Source organism: Podarcis muralis, chromosome 2 (genome assembly GCF_964188315.1).
Source record: "Podarcis muralis chromosome 2, rPodMur119.hap1.1, whole genome shotgun sequence".
NCBI lineage: Eukaryota > Metazoa > Chordata > Lepidosauria > Squamata > Lacertidae > Podarcis > Podarcis muralis.
The window spans coordinates 108,623,135-108,648,612 of record NC_135656.1 but is presented as its reverse complement, the minus strand read 5'-3'; the positions used below and the strand labels follow the sequence as shown (position 1 = coordinate 108,648,612).

At 42.7% G+C, this 25,478-nt stretch overlaps 2 protein-coding genes across 5 annotated transcripts in view; both read right to left on the bottom strand.

The window, feature by feature from the left end:
* LOC114589836 (uncharacterized) overlaps positions 1 to 25,478 on the bottom strand; it is a 246,617-nt gene that overhangs the window by 96,974 nt on the left and 124,165 nt on the right. The window contains exon 1 of one of the 2 annotated variants that reach the window (XM_077920714.1): positions 21,708 to 21,772. The exons of the other annotated variant lie outside the window; for it this stretch is intronic. The gene's annotated coding sequence lies outside the window, so the exon portion shown is untranslated. Of the gene's footprint in view, positions 1 to 21,707; positions 21,773 to 25,478 lie in introns of those variants that run through there. 2 annotated transcript variants of the gene reach the window in all.
* Positions 9,425 to 25,478, bottom strand: part of LOC114589838 (uncharacterized) — a 30,834-nt gene continuing 14,780 nt past the window's right edge. For 2 of the 3 annotated variants that reach the window (XM_077920740.1, XM_077920750.1), the window contains one exon: positions 9,425 to 9,702. In XM_077920740.1, coding sequence (XP_077776866.1) covers positions 9,569 to 9,702 — 134 coding nt within the window. In that variant the 3' untranslated portion in view covers positions 9,425 to 9,568. The remainder of the gene's footprint in view (positions 9,703 to 25,478) is intronic. The other variant, XM_077920748.1, reaches the window with a different exon arrangement.

Here is a 25,478-nt window from a genome sequence, read left to right as displayed (position 1 = left end):
GCGTGTTATAGAGCGAAAAATACGGTAAATAAAACAATGTGAAAAATGTGAAATATAGAGTATACTGTCAAAGCAACGTAACAGAAAACTAAACTACTATCTTAAAGATTTCAAAACAACACATTACAAAGGAGGTCAACTACAGAATACATGTTAAATAGGGCTGGGTGAGTCTGGGCCCCGCCCCCCAGGCCAGGTGGGAAAGGCCTTGCAGGGAGTGGTATATAGATGGCATCTTACCCCCCAAAAAGCTTGCTAAATTGTAGAAAGGGAAAACATCAACCTGTTGGAGATGTAAAAAAAAGGAGGGGGTCATACTATCACACGTGGTGGACCTGTGTAGCCATTGGCAAATACTGGAATGATATTTAGAACGAGTTTAAGAAACTATTTAAAATTACTTTTTTTTAAAAAAAACCAAAGATTTTCCTACTTGGTATATTACCATCAGAAATTTAAAAAGTTATAAGATCATTGTTTATGTATGGTATAACAGCAGCTAGAACCCTTATAGCAAGGAGCTGGAAAAATGAAACACACCCAGAGATTACAGATTGGCAGATACTCATGATATCTACAATTAGCAAAACTGACGAGATCAGTTAGAGGAATATGGAAACAAAAACAAATAGAGAATGGATGATATTTCAGAATTATGTAAAACCTTATTGTACAAATAACTCCATATGAGCAGAAATTGAGTGATATTTGTAAAGAAAAAGATCAAAGGAATGTATACAAAGCAGAAAGAAATGGTATTATATAATGTAAGCCTGTTTTTAAAAGTTTTTTATATCAAACAGTAGAATGAGCGGGATGGGAAGGACTGTGCCGATGAGTAGTTTTACTATGTAAATAACTTTGTCTTTTTTCCTTACTATTATTTCTTGGTTTCTTATCTTTTTTAATTCTTTATTTTTTTCTTTCTTTATAAATTTTCTATTTTCAATCATTTTGTTTTTTCTACCTGTTAAGAGATTGTACATAATGTTTGTATGTTGTTTAGTCGTGTCCGACTCTTCCTGACCCCATGGACCAGAGCATGCCAGGCACTCCTGTCTTCCACTGCCTCCCGCAGTTTGATCAAACTCATGTTTGTAGCTTCAAGAACACTGTCCAACCATCTCGTCCTCTGTCGTCCTTCTCCTTGTGCCCTCCATCTTTCCCAACATCAGAGTCTTTTCCAGGGAGTCTTCTCTTCTTCTTCTTCTTTTTTAAAGATATTTATTAAAGTTTAAAGAAAGATTACAAAAAAGTTGCAAAATAAGAAAAAAAGAGAAAAGAAAAAATTACAAAATACAGAAAAGCAAAAAACAATTAAAATCAAATCAATCTTTTCATATCTTATCTTTCGCTTACTTGTTTCCCTGACCTCCTCACACCTCCCTTTTTTGTATTCCAGTTCAGTTAGTTAAATCAGCAAATCTTCTCCATCCTTGTTTTTATCTTATTCCTCTACCTGAATGTATTATATCTTTACATTCTCATCTGATAACAATCCATTTTTACATACTCCTTTATAGCATTGCTGCTAGAACCACTTAACTTCATGCCAACATCATTCTAACATTCATTAATTTTGCAGTGTTTATGTAGATAGTCTTTAAATTTCTTCCAATCTTCTTCCACCAACTCTTCTCCCTGGTCTCGGATTCTGCCGGTCATTTCCGCCAATTCCATATAGTCCATAACTTTCATCTGCCATTCTTCCAGGGTGGGTAGATCTTGTGTCTTCCAATACTTTGCAATGAGTATTCTTCCTGCTATTGTAGCATACATAAAAAAGTTCTATCCTTCTTTAACACCAATTGGCCGACCATGCCCGAGAGAAAGGCCTCTGGTTTCTTGAGGAAGGTATATTTAAATACCTTTTTCATTTCATTATATATCATCTCCCAGAAAGCCTTGATCTTTGAGCACGTCCACCAGAGGTGAAAGAATGTACCTTCATTTTCTTTACATTTCCAACATTTATTATCAGGCAAATGGTAGATTTTTGCAAGCTTGACTGGTGTCATGTTCATGACTGGTGTTCATAATATTCTCTCTTAAGGCATTACATGCTGTAAATTTCATACCTGTGGTCCATAACTGTTCCCAGTCAGCCAACATAATGTTATGTCCGACATCTTGTGCCCATTTTATCATAGCAGATTTCACCGTTTCACCCTGAGTATTCCATTTCAACAGCAAGTTATACATTCTTGATAATATCTTAGTTTGGGGATCTAACAGTTCTGTTTCCAATTTTGATTTTTCCACCTGGAAGCCAATTTTCTTGTCCAGATTATAAGCCTCCCTTATTTGATAATAATGGAGCCAATCTCGCACTTTATCTTTTAAGTTTCTCAAAACTCTGCAATTTCAATTTATCTCCTTCTTGTCCCAAAATCTCCCAATATTTCGGCCATTTGGCCTCCATATTGAGCTTTTTCTGAGCCTTCGCTTCCATCGGTGATAGCCACCTTGGGGTTTTATTTTCAAGCAAATCTTTATATCTTATCCAGATATTGAACAATGCTTTCCTGACAATATGGTTTTTAAATGCTTTATGTGCTTTGACCTTGTCATACCACAAATATGCATGCCACCCAAATACATTATTGAAACCTAAATCCAAAATGTCTGTGTTCTCAAGAAGCAGCCATTCTTTCAGCCAGCAAAATGCTGCTGATGTCAGGAAAAAGCAGCAATGCAAAAGCCAGCTGCAAGTGGCTTGAATGTCAAACAGGATGGTTATGTCTGTGACTGTACTATTGGAGAAAGTGGGCAGTCCATTCAGTGTACTGAGCACCGGATGTTAGCTCAGTGTATCATGTGACCTGTACTGGAAGTGCAGGGGCGGAGTTGTGGTCTTCTTCTGGAGACTGGAGAGTGCAGACATGTTTTTCTCTGTACTGCTGGGATGACAGAAATAAAAGATGTAAATAGATTTCTGTCTGTCTCTTTCCCCCTCCCTGAGGGCAGCAGGGAGGAGGAGGGTGTGTCCTTCTCATGTTGAGTGGGATCGCCGATTTGTGACCTTGCCTGCGTCTGCCGGGGAAGCAGACGGGAAGGTCATCCAGGATCTCGAGCCGAATGCCTGGTGTGAGGCCAGTTCCCTCTGACTGACGGCTGAGAATCCTAACAGCTGATTCATAATAAAGTCTAAGGTCTGGCAGGGCAAATCCACCTCTTTCTTTTGCATCAGTTAGTATTTTAAATTTTATTCTGGGCTTCTTGCCCTGCCAGACAAATCTGGAAATATCTCTCTGCCACTTCTTGAAACAGTCCATTTTGTCCAAAATTTGCAATGATTGAAACAAAAACAACATTCTTGGGCAATACATTCATTTTTCTAGCAGCAATACGGCCTAGCAAGGAAAGCTTCAAATTTGACCATATTTCTAAATCCTTTTTCATTTCTGACCAACATTTTTCATAGTTATCTTTAAATAAATTCAAGTTCTTAGCAGTCATATTAACCCCCCAGGTATTTTACTTTCTTAACCAATGTTAAACCTGTCTCCGTCTGAAACCTCTCTTTCTCAATCGGTGTTAGATTTTTCTCTAGAACTTTAGTTTTTAACTTATTCAACTTAAATCCTGCAACCTGACCAAATTCTTGAATCAATTCCAATACTCTTTTAGTACTAGATTCTGGCTCCTGTGATATCAGTACTAGATTGTCTGCAAAAGCTTTCAATTTGGCTCCAACTTATATACCTTTAACCAGTTGGTCCCTTCTGATCATATTTAGGAGAACCTCCAGGACCAAAATAAAGAGCAATGGGGAAATTGGGCAAGCTTGTCGTGTCCCTTTCTCTATCTTAAATTCCTCCGTCACCACATTGTTAACAATTAGTTTAGCCTTTTGTTCTGAATAAATTGCACCTATACCATTTCCAAAACCTTGACCAACCCCATCCCTTGAAGATTTTTCTTCATAAAACTCCAAGAAATGTTGTCAAAAGCTTTCTCCGCATCCACAAATATCAAAACTGCTCTAGTATTAATGTTCACTTGTAATTTTTCTAAAATATTAATGATATGCCTCGTGTTGTCAGACAAGTGTCTGCCCGGGAGAAAGCCTGCTTGGTCTTTATCTCTTCCACTAGTACTTTTTTTAATCTTTTAGCCAAAATATCTGCAAAGATTTTGTAATCCACATTAAGCAGAGATATGGGGCGGTAGTTCTTAAGTTGTGTCTTCTCAGACTGTTTTCGGTATAAGTGTAATGTAAGCTTCCTTCCACGGCGCTGGTGCTTTCCCCCCTCCAAAATTCCATTACAAACTTCCTTTAGTGGTTGAATTATCCAATCTTTCAAAGATCTATAATATCTTGAAGTTAAAACGTCCAGCCCTGGAGATTTACCCAGTTGCATATTCTGGATAGCACCTTCTACCTCCTGTTCTGTTATTTTATAGTTCAACGTTAACTTATTTTCTTGAGAGATTTTTTGTAGTCCATTTGTTTTTAAAAATTGATCTATATCAATCTCTTTCTGTGGCCCTTGTGTATATAATTGTTTAAAGTATCTCTGGAAACATTTTCTAATCTCCACTGGATTCTGTATATTCTTTCCTTCCACTTCCAAATTTGTAATGGTGTTAAATTTTTGTCTTTTTTTATTTGCCAGGCTAACAATTTCCCACATTTATTAGCCGATTCAAATGTCTTTTGTCTCATCTGTTTAATTTTCCACTCTATTTCCTGATTCATCATTCTCATATATTGAACTTGATGTAGCTTTATTTCTCTCAGAATCTCTTGTGACTTTGGTTTCCCTCTCAGTTTCTTCTCTCCTTCTTTTATTTTCTCCAAAATTTTATCTTTTTTCTCGTTTTGAGTTCTCTTCTTTATTGCATTCTGTTGAATCAGAAACCCCCTCATAACCGCTTTGCTTGCGTCCCAGATTACTCTTTTTTCAATGGTAGTATTCATATTTATCTCAAAATGATCTCTCAAAGTTTTTTGGGCCTTCTTGGTAACCTCTTCGTCTCTAAACAAGGTGTCATTCACCCTCCATCTGAAGGAGCCAATCGGTGTTAGTTTCATCTCCATTTTCACAGCATTATGGTCGGAGCAAGTTTTAGGACAAATTTCCACTTTTCTAGTCTTTGGAGCCAGTCCTCTACTTATCCAAATTTGGTCAATTCTTGCCCATGTCATTTTGGCTTCAGAGAAGAAAGTTCCCTCTCTACCCAAGGGGTTCTTTGTTCTCCAAATGTCAACTAAGTCCATATTGTCAGTCATCTCAAAAAAGGTTTTTGGTAGTCTGCCATCCTTGGTAACTACCTGTCTCTGTGCCTTGTCCATATTTGTAGATACCACTCCATTCATATCTCCCATCATGATGATATTATAGTCCAGATAGTCCAACAAGGTCTCATGCAACTTTTTAAAGAATTCAGATTTTCCCTCATTTGGTGCATAAACTCCTATCAAAAATTTCTCTCCTTGTGTTTGAATTTCAATTGCCACAAATCTTCCTTGATCATCTTTGAAGATAAATTTCGGTGATAGGCTCTCTTTTGCATAAATCGCTACTCCTCTTTTTTTAACCTTGTCCGATGAGATAAACTCTTGACCCAATCTTTGCCTAATGCCAGAGCTAAAACATCTTCAGATACCATTCCTTTTGACTTAAGTTGAACAGATGCTGCCCCTGGTGGTGCAGAAGGGCCAGATGCTGATGCTCTTCGCTGCTGCCACGATTTACCAGACCTTCTTGTTTTTTCTTGAAGCAAATCTATTTTTTCTTTTCCATCTGCCATAACACTTTAACTGGAGCCCAAGGTCGATCCCACGGCCAGAGTTTGTTTTGAAGTGGAAAATGCCCCTGGCCAGTTGTTGTAACAATTTCAAACTTCCTCTAGGGGGACACAGTAACAGTCAATACTTGTTGCATTAAAATAACTTTTTCTAGTCCCCCATTTAACAAAATAAGCAACAGTTTCAATTTCAGTTAGTTTTGTTACCTTAAAATCAGGAGAAACCAGTCAGAAACAATGTATCTCTCTTGCAGAGTTAGCTGTCAAAAATTACATTGTCCATAAGCAGTGCGCTTCACAATGCGGCAATCTTATTGTCCATTGGCAGCCCGTTCCCAGGCTTTAAGCGGTGGACTTTTGTTTCCTTTCCTCTCTTTTTGCAGGAAAATTTACTTCTCCCTCCCCCCCCTCCAACCAAGGGAGGGAGATCTCTTGTATTGATGTTAGGATTATAGTCCTTTTCAGTCGACTTTCCAGGTGGGGTACTGAATTGGGGGGGGGGGCACTGAAGGTGTCCACCGAGTCCCACGGTCACAGGCTTCACCCGCCTGTGATTTTTAGAGGGGTCCCCGCTTTGCCGTAGCGGCAAGACCCAATTTCCGCAAAGCTTAATCCCTCAAAGTTAGAGGGAATCCACCATTATCGATGGCGCCGACCCCGGAAGTCGAGTCTTCTCTTCTCATAAGGTGGCCAAAGTATTGCAGCCTCAGCTTCACGATTTCTCCTTCCAATGAGCACTGAGGGCTAATTTCCTTAAGACTGGATGCATTCGTATAGACATGCAAATTTTTTAATGAATAAAGAATATTAATTTTTTTAAAAAAGGTTGCAATCAACTTAACATATGCGATACACGCGCTTCGCTCTAATGCCTTCTGAATTAACTTGCACTCCACGACAAAGGGATACACTCCTGCTAAATGCACACTTGCTGATTACAGGTACATACTTGGGAGCAACAAGAACTAGCCTTGCGTGGAAAAAGAAGCATCCCCTCTACTTCTCTTCCCTTCTCCCCTCGCCCCCACCCAAGGGCCAGGCCCATGCTTGCTCCCCTGAACCAAAACCTAACCAGGGACCCAGCTGAGGAGAGCTGCACTGAGGCGCATTCGTGAGAGCCTCCCTCTGAATCTTCCCAGGAGCAGGAGGACTGTATAGATTTGGACCAGTGGTTTGCAGAGGAACATAGTTCAGAAGGCAGAAGATGGGAAATACTGGATGGGGAACAGCTTGCAGAAGAAATGGTTGATCTTTCCCTTAATTTGTAACTCAATGCCTTGAAGATCCAATAGCATTTCTTTTTAAATGCTGATAATGCTTTTATTGTAGCTTTTTAATTATTATTTCTGTACCCCCTTGCTAACCAAATATTTTTATATATATGAAAAGCAAATCTTGGATTGAGAAGATAAGGGTTTGTAAAGAAGAAAAGGGTTTGTTTGTTTTTAAAAAAATGTTTGCCTCTGTTCTAAAATTTGGTTATAATATAAAGTGTGTCAATATATTTGGCTTTGTTTATAAAGCAGAAGTGACCAGCTCCTCCTGGAATAAAAAATGAGCTCTGTATCAACAAAAGTTTTACCTATAATTATTCATAAAGAAAAGTTCTAAGAAACGTGAGATTTTCCACCCTTGAGTTTTTAAACTACAACTCCCATCATTCTTGGCCATATGGGCTGAGACTTATGGGCGTTGTTTCCCAACATCTGAGGTACCCCATTTCCCTAAAGCAGACAGATGCTGATCCACAAGACAAGGGCAGCCCATCATTTTGGCATTGAAGGGCACAGGTCAAAACTCAACAGATTCATCACACACCTTGAGCATTCCAGATTCACACTCTCCCAGTTTATCTAGCAACAACTTCCAACTTCTTTTCTATATTTAGTATATGTGACCTTCATTACTTTAATACATATATATGTATATACAAATTTAAATACAAACACCAAAACATCACTCAGATTCCATGCATTTAAAATTGATTTCCGCCTTTATGAGTTTCTTAATGTGAGGTAAAGAGTGAAACGTGAGTGGAACATTGCATACCTTGATACGGCTTTTCACCTGGGTGAATTCGCTCATGAATATTAAGGTCTCCACACTGTATGAAGCTCTTTCAACACTCCATACATTTAAAGGTTTCTACCCTGTATGAGTTTGTTGATGTATTCTAAGGTTTCTACTTTGACTGAAGCTCTTTCCACATTCAATACATTTAAAGGGTTTCTCCCCTGTGTGTGTTCGTTGATGTATTCTAAGGGCTCCACTTTGACTGAATCTCTTTCCACAGTCAATGCATTCAAACGGTTTCACCCCTGTGTGAGTTCGTTGATGTATTCTAAGGGGACCACTACTACTAAAGCTCTTTCCACATTCGATACATTTAAAGGGTTTCTCCCCTGTGTGTGTTCGTTGATGTATTCTAAGGTTTTGACTTTGACTGAAGCTCTTTCCACATTCAAAACATTCAAACGGTTTCACCCCTGTGTGAGTTCGTTGATGTATTCTAAGGTCTCCACTACAACTGAAGCTCTTTCCACATTCAATACATTTAAAGGGTTTCTCCCCTGTGTGTGTTCGTTGATGTATTCTAAGGTTTCGACTTTCACAGAAGCTCTTTCCACATTCAAAACATTCAAATGGTTTCTCCCCTGTGTGAGTTCGTTGATGTCTTCTGAGGGATCCATTCTTACTGAAGCTCTTTCCACATTCAATACATTTAAAGGGTTTCTCCCCTGTGTGAGTTCGTTGATGTGTTCTAAGGGTTCCACTACAACTGAAGCTCTTTCCACATTCAATGCAATTAAATGGTTTCTCCCCCGTGTGAGTTCGTTGATGTGTTCTAAGGGTTCCACTTTCACTGAAGCTCTTTCCACATTCAAAACATTCAAACGGTTTCACCCCTGTGTGAGTTCGTTGATGTATTCTAAGGTCTCCACTACGACTGAAGTTCTTTCCACATTCAATGCAATTAAATGGTTTCTCCCCCGTGTGAGTTCGTTGATGTGTTCTAAGGGTTCCACTTTCACTGAAGCTCTTTCCACACTCCATACATTCAAACGGTTTCTCCCCTGTGTGAGTTCGTTGATGTGTTCTATGGGCTCCACTAGAACTCAAGCTCTTTCCACATTCAATGCATTCAAATGGTTTCTCCCCTGTGTGAGTTCGTTGATGTGTTCTAAGGTGTCCACTACAACTGAAGCTCTTTTCACATTCAATGCAATTAAATGTTTTCTCCCCCGTGTGAGTTCGTTGATGTGTTCTAAGGGTTCCACTTTCACTGAAGCTCTTTCCACACTCCATACATTCAAACGGTTTCAACCCTGTGTGAGTTCGTTGATGTATTCTAAGGTCTCCACTTTGACTGAAGCTCTTTCCACATTCAAAACATTCAAACGGTTTCACCCCTGTGTGAGTTCGTTGATGTATTCTAAGGTTTCCACTTTCACGGAAGCTCTTTCCACATTCAAAACATTCAAACGGTTTCACCCCTGTGTGAGTTCGTTGATGTATTCTAAGGTCTCCACTACGACTGAAGTTCTTTCCACATTCAATGCAATTAAATGGTTTCTCCCCCGTGTGAGTTCGTTGATGTGTTCTAAGGTTTCCACTACAACTGAAGCTCTTTCCACACTCCATACATTCTAACGGTTTCTCCCCTGTGTGAGTTCGTTGATGTGTTCTGAGGGCTCTACTATGACTGAAGCTCTTTCCACATTCAATGCATTTAAACGGTTTCTCCCCATTGTGATTTTGTTGATGTATTCTAAGGTCTCTACTTTCACTGAAGTTCTTTTCACACTCCATGTATTTACATGGATTCTCTCCTGTGTGAGTTTGTTGGTCTAAAGCACATTCCACATTCCTTGCATTTAAACTGTTTCTTTGTTCTTCCCAATGAATTCACAGATGGCTCCGTAGAATTCTGACCATCGTCTTCCTCACCTGTTTGGGAGTGGGGGGAGAGAAAGAAAACCCTGTTAGACTTTTAGGAAAGACAATAAATGAACCATCTTCCTCCTTCCATCCTGACTAGGTTTACAGGTTCAACTTCTTGAGGAGCGCAGAATCCAAGGCAAGTTGTAGCTTCCTGGGAGGAAGGAAGAAGTCAAGGGAGTCTCAGAGCCCCTGTAGGGATTCTGCTGCCTCTGTAGAAGCCCCTATTGGGCACCCACTTCCCAAGAGCCTCCACCCATTTTCAAACTCCTTTGGCAATTCCTTCCGCCTGCCTGTCCCTTCTCCCTTCCTAAGGCTGGCATGGTATGGACAGGAATGGCCTTGTGGCAGTTGCCCAAAGGGCCACAATAAATGTAATAATGTGTATCTCTGTAAATCCTTGAGTGTGCTTCTAAAACAGAAGTTATGGTAGTTTGTGCTTTATAACTGATTATTTCGCAAGTTGCCGCCCCCCAATTGGGGCAGAAATACAGCTAATATGAGAATCACAAAGATACAGCTGAAAGCTGGAACACGAGTCAACACATGGTGCAAATGGCTGCATGTAACACAGGTTCCCAACATGCACACGAACACAACGTAACAGAATGCTATGGGAATCAAAACTAAATCAGCAGAAATTGCCAGTGCTTATCGCACATGTGTATTATAAATAAAATGAGGTAATGATGAATATGAGGAACGTGAAACTCTAAAGGGACTTTTTTAAGGAGGCGGGGGACGCAAGAAAAATTTAGATTCTTTTGGCAACAATAAACGTTAAAACAAGGAACTGCTGAGCAAAAACAAAAACAGGAGCATGTGCAGAGGTTCTTGCGGAAAGGGGGCGGGGCCTTCAAAGGTCTCATAATCGACCCAAAACAACACAGAGGTCTACCTGTCAATTGTGGTCCAGCGCTTGGACATCTCTGATGTAAATGATTGCTCGAAATCGAAATGCTTTATTTGAAATTATATAAATACCACTGCCTGAACCACTGGCCAGGGTTGCAGTTTTGTGGAACGATCCAACTGTAACCTATTGCTTTGCAATAAACAATGGTGGACTTCTCTCTGTTTCGGAGTTTTATTGGTGTGAACTCAGGAGATAAGACTAGATCCCATGGAACATGAGACTTACCGTATTTTTCTGTCTATAAGACGACCCCTATTTGGGGGGCCTCAAAATATTGAAAATAGGGGGATTGAGCTTCTGGGGAGGATTATTTGGGGGGAATGCTTAAAATCACTAACCCACCAGAACGCAGCTCACAACCACTCGCGTTGCAGCTGCCTGATCGCTGTCATTAGCCCTCCTGCTTGCTGCTGCGGCAGCCAATAGACAGCTGCCCTTGTCGCAGCAAGCGGGAGCATGATTGGCGGCTGCCGGTGGCGATCGGGGAGCTGATAGGTGGCTTCTGCCTGGGAAAGGCGCAGGAAAGGCAGAAAGGGGGAAATACCTTGATCGGCAGCTCCGCTTTGCAGGTGGCCTCCTCCCCTTCCCCCTTCATTTACAGAGTCTGCATGGGTAGAGGAGGCTACGGAATAGCAGGCGGGCGGTGCAACGTTATGCAAGAGGAGCAGTGCAGAAATTTGTAGCCTCCAAGATGTTTCACGGGAAAGGCGCAGGAAAGGTATAGAGGGGAGAAATATCTTTGATCAGCAGCTTTGTTTTGCAGGCGGACTTCCCCATTAGTTTGCAGAGTTTGCTGAGCAGCACAAAGACGCTGCACGGCAAAAACCAACAGCCTACAGCCTCCCTCCCAGCTGTAGGGCGGGCAGAGTGGGGGGAGGCAAGCAGACTATGGAGGCCCCAGGGCTCGCCACTGCGAGGAGCTGCGACTGCCAGAGCAAGGATTGCATTTATTTATATATTTAATTGCTATATTCCATGTATAAGACGAGCCATGTTTTTTAACTTTAAAAATTGGGCAAAAAACCTCATCTTATACACGGAGAAAGACAGCAATTTGCAAAGGACTGCTCTGAATACATGGGTGGCCTTTGCATGGAGAAGGAAGCCCCTTCCTTGCATCTTGGCCCCCTGGGAGACGCGGTGGAATTGAGGTGATAGTGACAGCTCTTGCCTGTTCTGCCTTCTAAAGGAGAACTTCTCTTCTCCTCTTTGTTGCACACAGAGGCACAACTCATCCGCAGCTGATGGCCTCCAAATGCTGGCGAAGGCGCGCAAGCCCACCCAAAGCCACCACACCCACCACGCGCGCAGGCAAGAGACTAACCGCCAGTCCGGGAGCTTCCAAACACCTCCTTCTGCTGCCCTGCCCGCCCAACCAACACCCCTCATGGTGGGGCCACCTTGGCCGCTACCCAATGACAGGAGGGCGAAGGGTAAGGCTTAGCAGGCCAGGCTGCCCAGATACCTCCCGGGGTGAGCGAAGGAACGAGCAGAACCCTGCCCAGGGCCCAGGCAGGCGCTGGAGGCTGTGCCTAAAGAGCCCGCTTTGCCAAGGAAGAATGCGCTAGGAAGAAATAGGGAGTGTTATAAGCTATAATTTTAATTTTCAGTATATAAGGTGTATGAAATTATAAGCAGTAGAAATTTATATGCTATTACTCAGAAAGGGAAGTTGGGGGAAGTCATGGGGGTGGGGAGATTAATTGGAATGCAAAATGTACCGTATTTTTCCGTCTATAGGACGCCCCCATGTATAAGACGCCCCCATGTATAAGACGCCCCCTATTTGGAGGGACTCCAAATTAAGAAAACACCCCTCAGCACTACCCGTGTATAATGTTCAGTTTCTGTTAATTGATTCTCATGGGAAACTTGCAGATTCTGGCTTCACACAATTAACTCAAGGCAGTGTCAATTTACTCTTGGCAGAAAGCCCAGGTCTGCTTGACCTAGAAACTACTTACTCTGATTGGTTAACGACCAGCACTCAACTCTGTTATCTAGGGACTGCTAGCACAGTTTGATGTGAGGTGTGTTAGGAGTAGAAGTGCTGTGTATGGTTTTAAGAGAGAGAGAAAGAGAGGATTTATTTTGCTTTTATTTGTATGCAGAAACTCTGCTGGTTTTATTTTTTCCTTTTTTAATAAATCCTGTAAATAGTTATTCTGAGTCTAGCTGACTAGTCATTACCGCCGCAACTAGCTTCTTCGCTGTGCAGGAAAACTCTGCTACGTTTGGGCTAAAGCCAATAGGGCTATGCCTGACACTTCAAAGTTCCATGAGGTTATGGGCATTGTGCTGCCAGCCTGAGTTGCGGTGGTGTCAGCATCAACGGTGTTGGTTCCAGTAGTTCCAGAAGTTGTTGTTCCTGTCGGTGCAGCAGATGGACTCTGGCTGGTTCCTGATTGTTGTGAGCTGGTGACGCAGCGGACACAAGGACAACAGCTGCAGCGTGTGAGTGCTGGGTGCTGTGGTTCCTGTTTTCTCTCTCGGTGGTCGTGAGTAACTGGTTCCGGGTTCCAGGGACATCGCTCTCAAGATGGCCTCACAACCAGTTCAGATGGCTTTTGAGCGTCTGAATGACTCCAATTACTTGCTGTGGTCGGAACGCATGCAGGCAGTGCTGCAGAGGGATCGTCTCTGGCAAGTGGTAAGTTTCCTGCGAAGCCTGATGATGAAGACCTCGATAAAGACCAAAGAGCAAGGGCCACAATTGTCTTGGGGCTGGAAGATTCCCAGTTGCCGTATGTGAGGGGAATCAAGACAGCTAGAGGTGTGTGGCAAGCACTTAAAGAACTCCATGTGCGTGAGACAGCGGTTTCCAAGCTGTTCATTCGCAAGGCATTGTACAAGGCAATGTTACAGCCTGGGGTTACAATGCAGGAACACCTACACAGTTTACAGTTAAAGTTTACTGCGCTACAGGAAAGAGACTGTGCGTTAGACCAGCAGGAGAAGGTGGCTATTATTTTGAGTTCTCTCCCGGAAAGCTGGGATAATTTAGTTTTGTCTCTAGAAGGCATACAGGAGCATGATTTATCAGTCAGCTATGTTACTGGGCGTTTGATTGAAGAATGGCAGAAGAGGCAAGAAAGGTCGTTTGCTGCAGAGGCTTCTACAGGCGGGCAGTTTGGAAGGAGTTCTCATGCCGTGTCACAGGTGGAGCAAAATCAGCGTACTGGTGAGGAGTCAGCGTTTGCTGTTAGGCGTTGTTTCCGATGTGGGTCTTCAGCGCATCTAAAACGACAATGTCCGGAGTTGGTCAAGTCTCAGTTGCCGGTGCAGGAGCAGAGACGAGATCAGCAGCAGCAGCAGCAGCATAAAAAGGAATTCTTCAAACGAAAACAGTCGGCTCAGCTGGTGACCGGCGAGGTCAAGATTGCTGATGAGAAACAAGCTGTCTGGGTGGTCGATTCGGGAGCATCTCGCCACATCGTAAATTCAGATGAATTGTTTGTTTCCAAGAACTTAGCACAGCGCAGCAAGGTGGCTCTAGCAGACGGAAGTACTTCCGAAGTGATTTCGGGGGGTGCAGTTTTTGTTCCTTGTCTTCGTGAATGCCTGCAAAATGTACTTTGTGTGCCGTCATTAAGGAGCAATCTGATGTCTGTAGATTGTTTGCTAAAAGCTGGGTTTAAAGTGTATTTTGAAGGAGACAGTTGCATTATTAAGAAGGCTGGTGAGATTTTGGGCACTGCTAAGTCAGAGGGAGGCTTGTTTTGGCTTAAAGCAGGATCTCAAGTTGCAGCAGTAGTCAGTAAATCTCAGCCTGCAGTGAATAACAAAGCTATACATGACAACTGTGTGCACTTATTGCATAGGAAAATGGGGCATGCTTGCTGGAAAAGTGTACTAAAAATGTCTGAATTGGCTGATGGGGGTAATTTAAAGAGTTGTAACAAGTACCTTGATTGTAATGTTTGTAAAAAGGTTAAAACCCACAGAGTCTCTTACCCCAGAAGTGACAGAGTTAGTGAATCACCTCTACAGCTGGTTCACATGGACGTAATTGGTCCATTTGCTGTAAGCAGGGATGGATCGCGCTTTTCAATAACAATTGTGGATGACGCCACGCGTTACTCTTGGGTTTTTCCCATGAAAAATAAGGGTGACGTGTTCACTAAGTTTAAAGGCTGTGTGGCATCTGTGGAAAGATTTCTGTCCATTAAACTTAAAAGGATTCAGACGGACAGAGGTGGCAAATTTATGTCAAATGCCTTTAAAGATTGGTTACAAAAGCGTGGCATTGGGCATAGAAAAACGAACGTTTTTCCCCCAGAGGAGAATGGCGTTGCGGAGCGAAAAAACAGATCTTTACAAGATATGATGTTTGCCATGCTTGAGGATGTCTTATTGGGGGGAAAGCATGCTCACCGCGTGTTATCTCCAAAACAGGCTCTTTCATCAAACAATAGGTACAATCCCGTACTTTAAATTGTTTCAGAAAAAACCCAAAATTGACCATTTGCATGTGTTTGGATCAAAAGCCTGGGTATTAATTCCGAAACAAATGAGGAAGAAGGGAGATCCTAAGACCAAACAGTTAGTGTTTGTGGGTTACCAGGAGCTGGGAAAAGGTTTCCGCTTTGCTGAAGGGACAAATGGCATTGTGATCTCCAGGAATGCCAGTTTTTGTGAACATAGTGGCTGGGAGAGACTACATGCCAATACTGAGGTTTGGTTTGAACCTTCCCAGGAGCTTCATGACTCTGAAGGTAAACAAAGAGAATCAGAGTCTGAGGGGGAGGAAAGTTCAGATAAGAGCTCTCAAGAAAGTGGAATTAGCCAAAGACCAGTTGCTAAGCAACAAAAGAGAGGTCGTAGTTCTGAGGAGGAAAGTGGGTCAGAAGAAAAATTTTCTCCCAGAAGATCTAAAAGACAAAACAAAGGAGTGCCTCCGGTGCGTTTTTCTCCAGATTCTGCAAATGTGTTTAGTGTAATTGCAGAGCCCAAGAGTTTTCAGGAGGTGTTAAAGTTACCAAAAGAGGAGGCAGAGCGCTGGAAACAGGCAATGGAGGAAGAGATGTCCTCTCTGAATGAGCACAAGGTTTTTACACCAGTAGCAGCGCCTGAGGGGGCAAAGATTGTAGGCTGCAGGTGGGTGTACAAACTTAAACCTCTGGTGACAGGAGAGTACAAATACAAAGCTCGTTTACTGGCTCAAGGATACTCTCAGAGGCCTGGAAAAGATTATGATGAGACTTTTCCCCCTACTGCTAAGGGGGACAGTGTAAGGCTGATTTTAACGCTTGGAGCAAAGAGAAAACTCCTGTTAAACCATTTTGATATCCAGACTGCATATTTACATGCATCAATATCAGAAGACCTGTATCTAGCCGAACCGCCTGGTTATGAGACGGGTTCCAATAGAGTGTTGAAATTAAACAAAGCTCTATATGGTCTCAAACAGGCTGCAAGATCTTGGAACAAATGTTTCCATGAGGCCTTAGTGTCATTTGGTTTCAAGCAGAGTACAGCTGACAATTGTGTTTATGTACGTGGTACAGGCAGTGATCAAGAGTTTTGTCTGATTTATGCAGATGATGTTTTGTAGGCCTGCAAAACAGGTAAACAAACTAAAAGGTTTGCCAAACAATTGTCCAGTAAGTTCAAAGTGAAAGACTTAGGCCCGGTTAGGACATATCTAGGGTTGGAAGTGTGCTGGGCCCAAGATGGCAGCTGTCTAATTAGTCAGCAGAACAAAGTTAAATAACTACTGACTACATACAGGATGCAGGATTGCAAAGGGGCAGTGGTGCCTATGGATCCAGGTTTCATAAAAACACGAGCCTCAATTTTATAGCTAATTTTTTTTGGTAAAAAACAAACAAACTAGCCTTATACATGGAAAAATACGGTAATTTGGTGTTTTGATTATGCTTAAATTTGTTATAAAATCTGAATAAAAATATTTTATTAAAATAAAAAAGTTTTGTGAAAGACTAGATGGGAAATTTATTCAAGGGCCACAAGTGCAGAACTTGGCAGTTACAATGGAACAATTTCTGCATTGCATTGGCTGCATATTGATACCACAGAGAAGGGTGAAACAAGTAATCAAGCCACAAACATTTCGAATAAAATGGAGGAACTTGGTTCCAGAGATCTTTTTGATCATTTCAAAGAACAGGCAAAGGACAAATTGCCTGATGTTGATTACAAGAAAAGCAGAAGAAGATCTAGAACAGGCTTTCTCAACCTGTGGGTCCCCAGATGTTGCTAAACTACAACTCCCATCACTCCTACCTAGCAAGGCCAGAGCTGAGGGATGATGGGAGTTGTAGTCCAACAACATCTGGGGACCCACAGGTTGAGAACTGCTGATCTATAAGGAGGCATATAGGTGAGGATGAAGATGAAGCTTTAGAGAACCTTGAGCCAAGAAACAAGTTGAGAATCAAAGCATTTATACCTGCGATGGATGGATTAGAATCAAATCTGGCACAAAGGGCATCAGTATACAATGATGCTGCAAAAAAGACTGGTGACTGGGAGCAGCCACCGAGATCACAGAACACTGGTCTTGAAAGACCCACATTGGCTCCCAGTATGTTTCTGAGCACAATTCAAAATGTTGGTGCTGACCTTAAAAGCCCTAAACGGCCTCTGTCTAGTATACCTGAAGGAGCGTCTCCAACCCCATCGTTCAGCCCAGAAACTGAGGTCCAGCACCGAGGGCCTTCTGGCGAGAAGCAAGGTTACAAGGAACCAGGCCTTCTCACTGGTGGCACCCGCCCTGTGGAACACCCTGCATCAGATGTCAAGGAAATAAACAACTATCTGACATTTAGAAGACAACTGAAGGCAGCCCTGTTTAGGGAAGTTTTTAATGATTGACGATTTTATGTATTTTTATTTTTTTGTTGGAAGCCGCCCAGAGTGGCTGGGGAAATCCAGCCGGATGGTTGGGGTATAAATATTATTATTATTATTATTATTATTATTATTATTATTATTATTATTATTATTATTATTTCATTCTTAACAAAATTAGATGCTGGAAAAGAAGAGATTCATGAAGAAGTTAATGCTTTAAGCCAAACATATCCTGAAGATGTGGACATGAACCTTGTTGGAGAACTCAACCATTTTCATCAATACATTAAAAAGTCAAAATCTGACACATCAGGATCTGTACCAAGTAATATTTAATGACCGTGTCCTTCATGGATCACTGCCTTGTCATGGCAAAGGGGCTTGAATAACTCAGAGACGCTATGAGCTATGCCGTGCAGGGCCACCCAAGACAGATAGGTCAAAGTGGAGAGTTTTGACTAAACGTGATCCACCTGGAGCAGGAACCAGCAAGCCATGCCAGTATCCCTGCCGAGAAAACTCCATGATCGTATAAAAGTTATGACACTGGAAGATGAACCCCTCAGGTCGGAAGGCATCCAATATGCTACTGAGGAAGAGCGGAGGACAAGTACAAGTAGATTCAGAGCTGATGAAGCAGCTGGGCCAAAGCCGAAACATCGCTCACTTGAGGGTGTGCCTGGAAGTGAAAGGGAAGTCCAGTGCTGCAAAGAAAAATATATGAACCTGGAATATAAGATCCATGAACCATGGTAAGCTGGATGTGGTCAAAAATGAGATGGCAAGAATAAATATTGACATCCTGGGCATCAGTGAACTATAATGGATGGGAATGGAGATCTGCTCAAGAAAATTGGAGATATGAAAGGAACATTTTGTGCAAAAATTACCATAATAAAGGACAAAAGTGGTAAGGACCTAACAGAAGCAGAAGACATCAAGAAGAGGTGGCAAGAATACACAGAGGAATTATACCAGAAAGATATGGATGGCTCGTACACTCCAGGTAGTGTGACTGATGACCTTGAGCCAGACATCCTGGAGAGTGAAGTCAAATGGGCCTTAGAAAGCACTGCTAATAACAAGGCCAGTGGAAGTGATGACATTCCAGCGGAACTATTTAAAATCTTAAAAGATGATATTGTTAAGGTGCTACACTCAATATGCCAGCAAGTTTGGAAAACTCAGCAGTGGCCAGAGGATCAGAGAAGATCAGTCTAGAATGCAATGCCAAAGAAGGGCAGCGCCAAAGAATGCTCCAACTCCCGCACAATTGCGCTCATTTCACACGCTAGAAAGGTTATGCTTAAAATTCTACAAGGCAGGCTTAAGCAGTATGTGGACCAAGAACTCCCAGAAGTACAAGCTGGATTTTGGAGGGGCAGAGGAAGAAGAGACCAAATTGCAAACATGCGCTGGATTAGGGAGAAAGTTAGAGAGTGCCAGAAAAACATCTACTTCTGCTTCATTGACTACGCAAAAGCCTTTAACTGTGTGGACCACAGCAAACTATGGCAAGTTCTTAAAGAAATGGGAGTGCCTGACCACCTCATCTGTCTCCTGAGAAATCTCAATGTGGGACAAGAAGCAACAGTTAGAACTGGATATGGAACAACAGATTGGCTCAAAATTGGGAAAGGAGTACGACAAGGCTGTATATTGTCTCCTTGCTTATTTAACTTATATGCAGAGGACGAGATGGTTGGACAGTGCTCTCAAAGCTACTAACATGAGTTTGACAAGACTGCAGGAGGCAGTGGAAAACAGGAGTGCCTGGCGTGTTCTGGTCCATGGGTTCACAAAGAGTCAGACGCGACTAAGTGACTAAAGAACAACAACAGTGTCCAGTCAGCATTCCCTAATGTAGAAACAATTCTGAGAATGTTCCTCTGAATGATGATTGCAAATTGCCTTTTGTAAAGATCCGTTTCTTGACTGAAGAGGATAAAAAACGAATTTGGAACAACAATGTCTCAAGATAAATTACTTCAGCCTCATGTATATAGAAAGTGACAAGCTAAGCAGTTTATCATTTGAGGATATCATCAGTGACTTTGCTTTGGCAAAGGCAAGAAAGTATTGTAATTTAGATCATGTTTCTGTACTGTTTGTATACACAGTACACAATGAATCATGATAAAATTATACAGTTGAATGGGTATTGGGTAGATGCAGTAATACAATTAGTCCTGTAAAATAATTTTATGTACAGGTGTGTATAGTATCGCTATTATTTGTAATGTGACATATTACTAGAAATACTGTCTTTTACACTCACTAACAGGGTACAAAGGTCTGCTGTCCCAATGAAGAATGTGGACTATTATGGTAATATTGAGACTGATATAAAAAAATGCATTGCATTAACTACAATTACATTGTACAGGCTATAACAATTAAATTCATATTAATAAAGGTATTTATTATTAGTAGTTGTCTGCACTGTATATTTACACCTATTATAATTTCAAGTTATAGCAAGTTTCTAGGACTAGACCATGATTTTTTGTAAACTGTGTTTCTAAAGGAACTTTTGTTATTGCCAAATGCCAATGTGTTTGCATTAAGTTTGTTATGAATAACAAAATCATTTTAAGTTAGAGCTTAATAATTATTTCACTATTAATATACTTAATTGTATTTCACTATTAATATACTTCTCAATTGTATTTCAGTTCAACAATTACTTTGAGAAAATGCGGATTTTGTTATGTGCAAATAGTTTTAGATACCTATTAGGTCCATTAATTACCATTCAGCCTATATTCAACACAAAAAACAGCGACAAATAGTTGTTAACAAAGAACAGCTGGACATATAAAAGGCCCCATGACCTCCAGTAGCTTAGGGCCTCATCAAACCTGCCCCCACTACTTTATGCAAGGAGTTCAAGGAACAAAAAGCTGCTTTGGAGAAGGCCTCACCCCTTCCTTCTTCCTGCCTCCCCCCCCCCCTGCCTTTGTTTTCCTCCCCATCTTTCCCTCTTTCTCCCTCTGCCATCCAGCAATCCATGTCCCCATCTCCTCTACAAAACGGAAAACTTGGATGTTTGGATGTTTTGGGTGTTTCTTATTTTGTTGGAAGCCGCCCAGAGTGGCTGGTGAAATCTAGAAAATGGGGGCGGGGTATAAATAGCATTTATGTATTTATTTATTTTTTAATTATTATTATTGTTGTTGTTGTTATTACTACTACTACTACTACTATGGTGAGGCTGGTCTGCAATACCCAACCCTCTGCTAAGCCGTTAATAGCCGCTAAGCCGCGCTTTGCAAGACGAAAAAACCGCAAGATGAAGAGACTCGAGGAAAGGATTAATTTCGTCTTGCGAGGCACCACTGTAGTTTGCATTATATATTTGCACCTATTATTATAGCAAGTTTCTAAGACTAGATTAGGAGTCTTTGTAAATTGTGTTTCTAAAGGAACTTTTGTTATTGCCAAATGCCAATGTGTTTGCAATATTGTTTGTTATGAATAACAAAATCATTTTAAGTTACAGCTTAATAATTATTTCACTATTAATATGCTTCGTAATTGTATTTCAGTTCAACAATTACTTTGAGAAAATACATACTCTGTTATGTGCAGATGGTTTTAGATACCGATTAGGTCCATAAATTACCATGCAGCCTATATTCAACACAAAAAACAGCGACAAATAGTTGTTGACAAAGAACAGCTGGACATATAAAGGGCCCCATTACCTCCAGTAGCTCAGGGCCTCATCAAACCTGCCCCCACTACTTTATGCAAGGAGTTCAAGAACAAAGAGCTCTTTGGAGGAGGCCTCCCCCCTTCCTTCTTCCTGCCAGGACCCCCCTGCCTTTGTTTTCCTCCCCATCTTTTCCTCTTTCTCCCTCTGCCATCCAGCAATCCATGTCCCCATCTGCTCTACAAAACGGAAGACTTGGATGTTTGGTGTTTCTTATTTTACTGGAAGCCGCACAGAGTGGCTGGTGAAATCCAGACAATGAGGGGGGTATAAATATCATAGTATTATTACTATTATTACTACTATGGCGAGGCTGGTCTGCAATACCCAACCCTCTCCCCTTTCCCGCCTCCTTCCTGCAACTCCCTTTGCACCAGATCCGGGCAGGAGGAAGCTTCTCTCTTTCCACAGTGGAAACCCCTCCCCCCCCCCTTCAAGGCCCCATTAAGAGAAACAGCTCCCTTTCCTCCCTTCTCTTCTTCTCCCCGTCCCGGGGCTTCTCATCCTGGACCCCCCACCCCTTGCCAAGCCCCTTCCCTCCTTCCCCGCCGCTGGCTTTGCACTCACCCGAAATCCTGGCAGCAGCAGCGACCCTGGGCAGCGGGGGCGGGAATGGGAGCCCCCGCCTGGGAGGCAGGATATTTCCGGGGGCGGGATAGTTGCAGGACCCAGCCAATGCGGAGGGAAGGGAGGGAACCTGGGCTTCGAATATAGGGAACAGTTGCTCGTTGCCTTAAGGGTTAAAGCCAGAGAGTGCAAGCTGCCATAGAGAGAGAGAGAGAGAGAGAGAGAGAGAGAAGGTGGGGCTGTTCCATACTGACCTGGGAAAGGGGGCCCGGCTTAAGTGGAACAGCTGACCCGCTCCCTCTGCCGTCGTGCACTGCCCTTGTCCTGCAAGGAATCCGCTGAGTGCAAAGCGCCTTGGAGTGCAGCAAGCTTGGGGGGGTGTGTGCAATGCAATGCAATAACCATGGAACTGGGGTTGGGGGTGGAGAGAGAGCAGGCAGGGAAGCAGTGGTTCAAGTGTGGGGGTATTGCAGCTGATTCAGCCTCTTTGCAAAGAAGAGACAGGGGCCTCTTCCTGAAGGTTCTCGTTCTCTCTCTCTCTCTCTCTCTCTCTCTGTCAACACACACATACAAACAGAAACACATTCGTCTGGATGCACAGACAGATCTCATGAAGAGCCCTGTAGTTTGATCAAGCCCATCTAGTCCCGCACCCTGTTAGAATCATAGAATCGTTGAGATGGAAGGGGACCCTGAGAGTCATCTAGTCCAACCCCCTGCAATGCAGGAATCTCAGCACTGTCTCCTCATGGTGGCCAAGCCTGCAAGGAGGATGGGAGCTCCAGAGCATCTCTCCCCTCCAGCGGCTTCCGGGAACTGCTATTCAATTAAGCATAAGAATAATATGATAACAACAACATTATTTATACCCGCTCATCTGGCTGGGTTTCCCCAGCTACTAGGGCAGCTCCCAACAGAAAACCCAATGAAACATCAAACATTAATAGCTTCTCCATACAGGGCTGCCTTCAGATGTCTTATAAAAGTCAGATAGATGCTTATTTCCTGGACATCTGACGGGAGAGCATTCCAGAGTGGGTACCACTACCAAGAAGGCCCGCTGCCTGGTTCCTTGTCATTGAGCTGATATAGAGCATCTGTCCTAAATTTGTCGGCTTCTGTCAAAGGAGCAGAATCAGGACGTTTTAAATGTCTGATGTCTTATTATGTTTTTATATTTTGCTGGAAGTCATCCAAATTGCCTGGAGAATAACAACAACAACAACAACAACAACAACAATAATTTATACCCCGCCCATCTGGCTGAGCTTCCCCAGCCACTCTGGGCGGCTCCCAATCAGTGTTAAAAAACGGTACAGCGTTACATATTAAAAACTTCCCTGAACAGGGCTGCCTTAAGATGTCTTCTGAATGTCAGGTAATTATTTATCTCTTTGACATCTGATGGGAGGGCGTTCCACAGGGCGGGCGCCACTACCGAGAAGGCCCTGTGTCTGGTTCCCTGTAGCCTCACTTCTCGCAATGAGGGAACCGCCAGAAGGCCCTCGGCGCTGGATCTCAGTGTCTGGGCTGAACGATGGGGGTGGAGTCACTCCTTCAGGTATACAGGACCGAGGCCGTTTAGGGCTTTAAAGGTCAGCACCAACACTTTGAATCGTGCTCGGAAACCTACTGGGAGCCAATGCAGATCTCTCAGAACCGGTGTTATGTCATCCCGGCGGCCACTCCCAGTCACCAGTCTAGCTGCCGCATTCTGGATTAATTGCAGTTTCCGGGTCACCTTCAAAGGTAGCCCCACGTAGAGCGCGTTGCAGTAGTCCAAGAGTGAGATAACTAGAGCGTGCACCACTCTGGCGAGACAGTTCGCGGGCAGGTAGGGTCTTAGCCTGCGTACCAGGTGGAGCTGGTAGACAGCTGCCCTGGACACAGAGTTAACCTGCGCCTCCATGGACAGCTGTGAGTCCAAAATGACTCCCAGGCTGCGCACCTGGTCCTTCAGGGGCACAGTTACCCCATTCAAGACCAGGGAATCCCCCACACCAACCCGCTCCCTGTCCCCCAAAAACAGTACTTCTGTCTTGTCAGGATTCAACCTCAATCTGTTAGCCGCCATCCATCCTCCAACCAATAGTAATTATACTACTTGTTCAATCTGAAAATTTATTTGTACCAGTGCATTTGGAAGCATCAGAATAACTTAAGGTAATATATTCATAGAAAAGCTTTGCTCCCGATTCATTGCAATCCTATCGACTGAATTTGATCCGAGTCCTGGGATAACTCAGTTGGTAGAGCATTGGGGGTTGTGGGTTCCTGCATTGCAGGGGGTTCGGCTAGAGGACCCTCTTGGTCCCTTCCAACTCTATGATTCTGTGGTCTATGAACCTCACTTATTCACAATGAGGGAACCACCACCATTTTTTAAAGCAATTTCTTGCATAATAGGAGTTTGCCTTTGTAAAATTGGAGAGCGAAAGGAGAAGGAATCTCAGGGTGGGCTTTTTTTGTGGGGGACATTTACTGGTCAGTGGGCAGGAGGAGCTTGGGTCTGTGGGATATGAAATTCGTAGCAGTCAGGTACAACATTCCTAGAGTGGACATGCTAGGGGATGCTTTGTGCCACCCAGGAGAAAACTTCCTCTTTCCTCCTGAGCTGGGACAAGCGCTTCCTCTACATGTGACTTGAAATAGGTGTGGCCTATTCTGGGTGGTGGAGCACACCTCCTCCATGTGCTTCATTCTTCCTTCTCCATTTTGTTTTTTTCTATGTGTCCCTTATATTATAGTTTATGCATAGATATAGATATACTTTTGTAACTTAAGCCTGCCTTCAGGAATCTAATTGTGTACTGAATGAAAATGAATAAACTACTTTTATATTGATTTTAGTAAGACTGTCCTGTCTACACTTCTAAAGAGGGATAACAAGGGATCTTATCAGGAATCTTAAATAGTGAGGCTCAGACGAGCCTGCAACAAACTTACAGCTGTGCAAATTTGAAAAGGATAATGTTTGAACTTTGCTAAGATATAGAACTTTTTAACGCAAGTTAGTAAGGATATCATCAAATAATATATCCTTTCCTGCCTTTCTAAACATTCCCACAGGTCAGTTCCTAGCTAGAGATCTACCATCCCCTTGTCATGGTCCAGATTTGGGTCTCTGCCTCCTGGGATTTTAGATGCACACGGTCGCCACATGTTGACTGCAGCAGGCAATGGCTCCCTCGCATGTGTGAACAGCCATTGGGGGGTCACTCTCAAGCACCACAGAGATTGGGCATTGCTTTGACGAATATCCTGCAACTAGCCACCTCCTGAGCCCTCAGGGTCTCTCCCACTGCCAATAAAAATAAAATACCTGTTTACCTGACGCTGACACAAAAGCTCACATACTATAGAAATGAATGAAATGTTTATTTCTTTCTCACTTTCCTTCCCTCTCTCTCCCCACTTTTCTTCCCCCTCCCAACTCCATACTGCCTAGAACAGTACTGTCTCACTCTGAATAGGACTGATTTGTTTGAAGGATTCTGTGACTTGAAAACAGGGACTCTGGGTGTACCCAAGAATTTGATAAAAACATTTTTTAAAACAACAGCCTCTCTCATCCATTAACATTCTTCAATGCAGCTTCATTGGAAAGCCATGGAATGTGATCCTGCAAAGGGCCAGTCTAGGAATTAGGGCTGCCACTTTTTTTGCACCTAAGAGGCAGGCAATATGTGGTAGGTAAATAAGACGTTTTGGGTTGTAGTTGAGGAAATTTCCTCTAAGCCCCCAAACATACTCCAGAAAGCACATAGATAA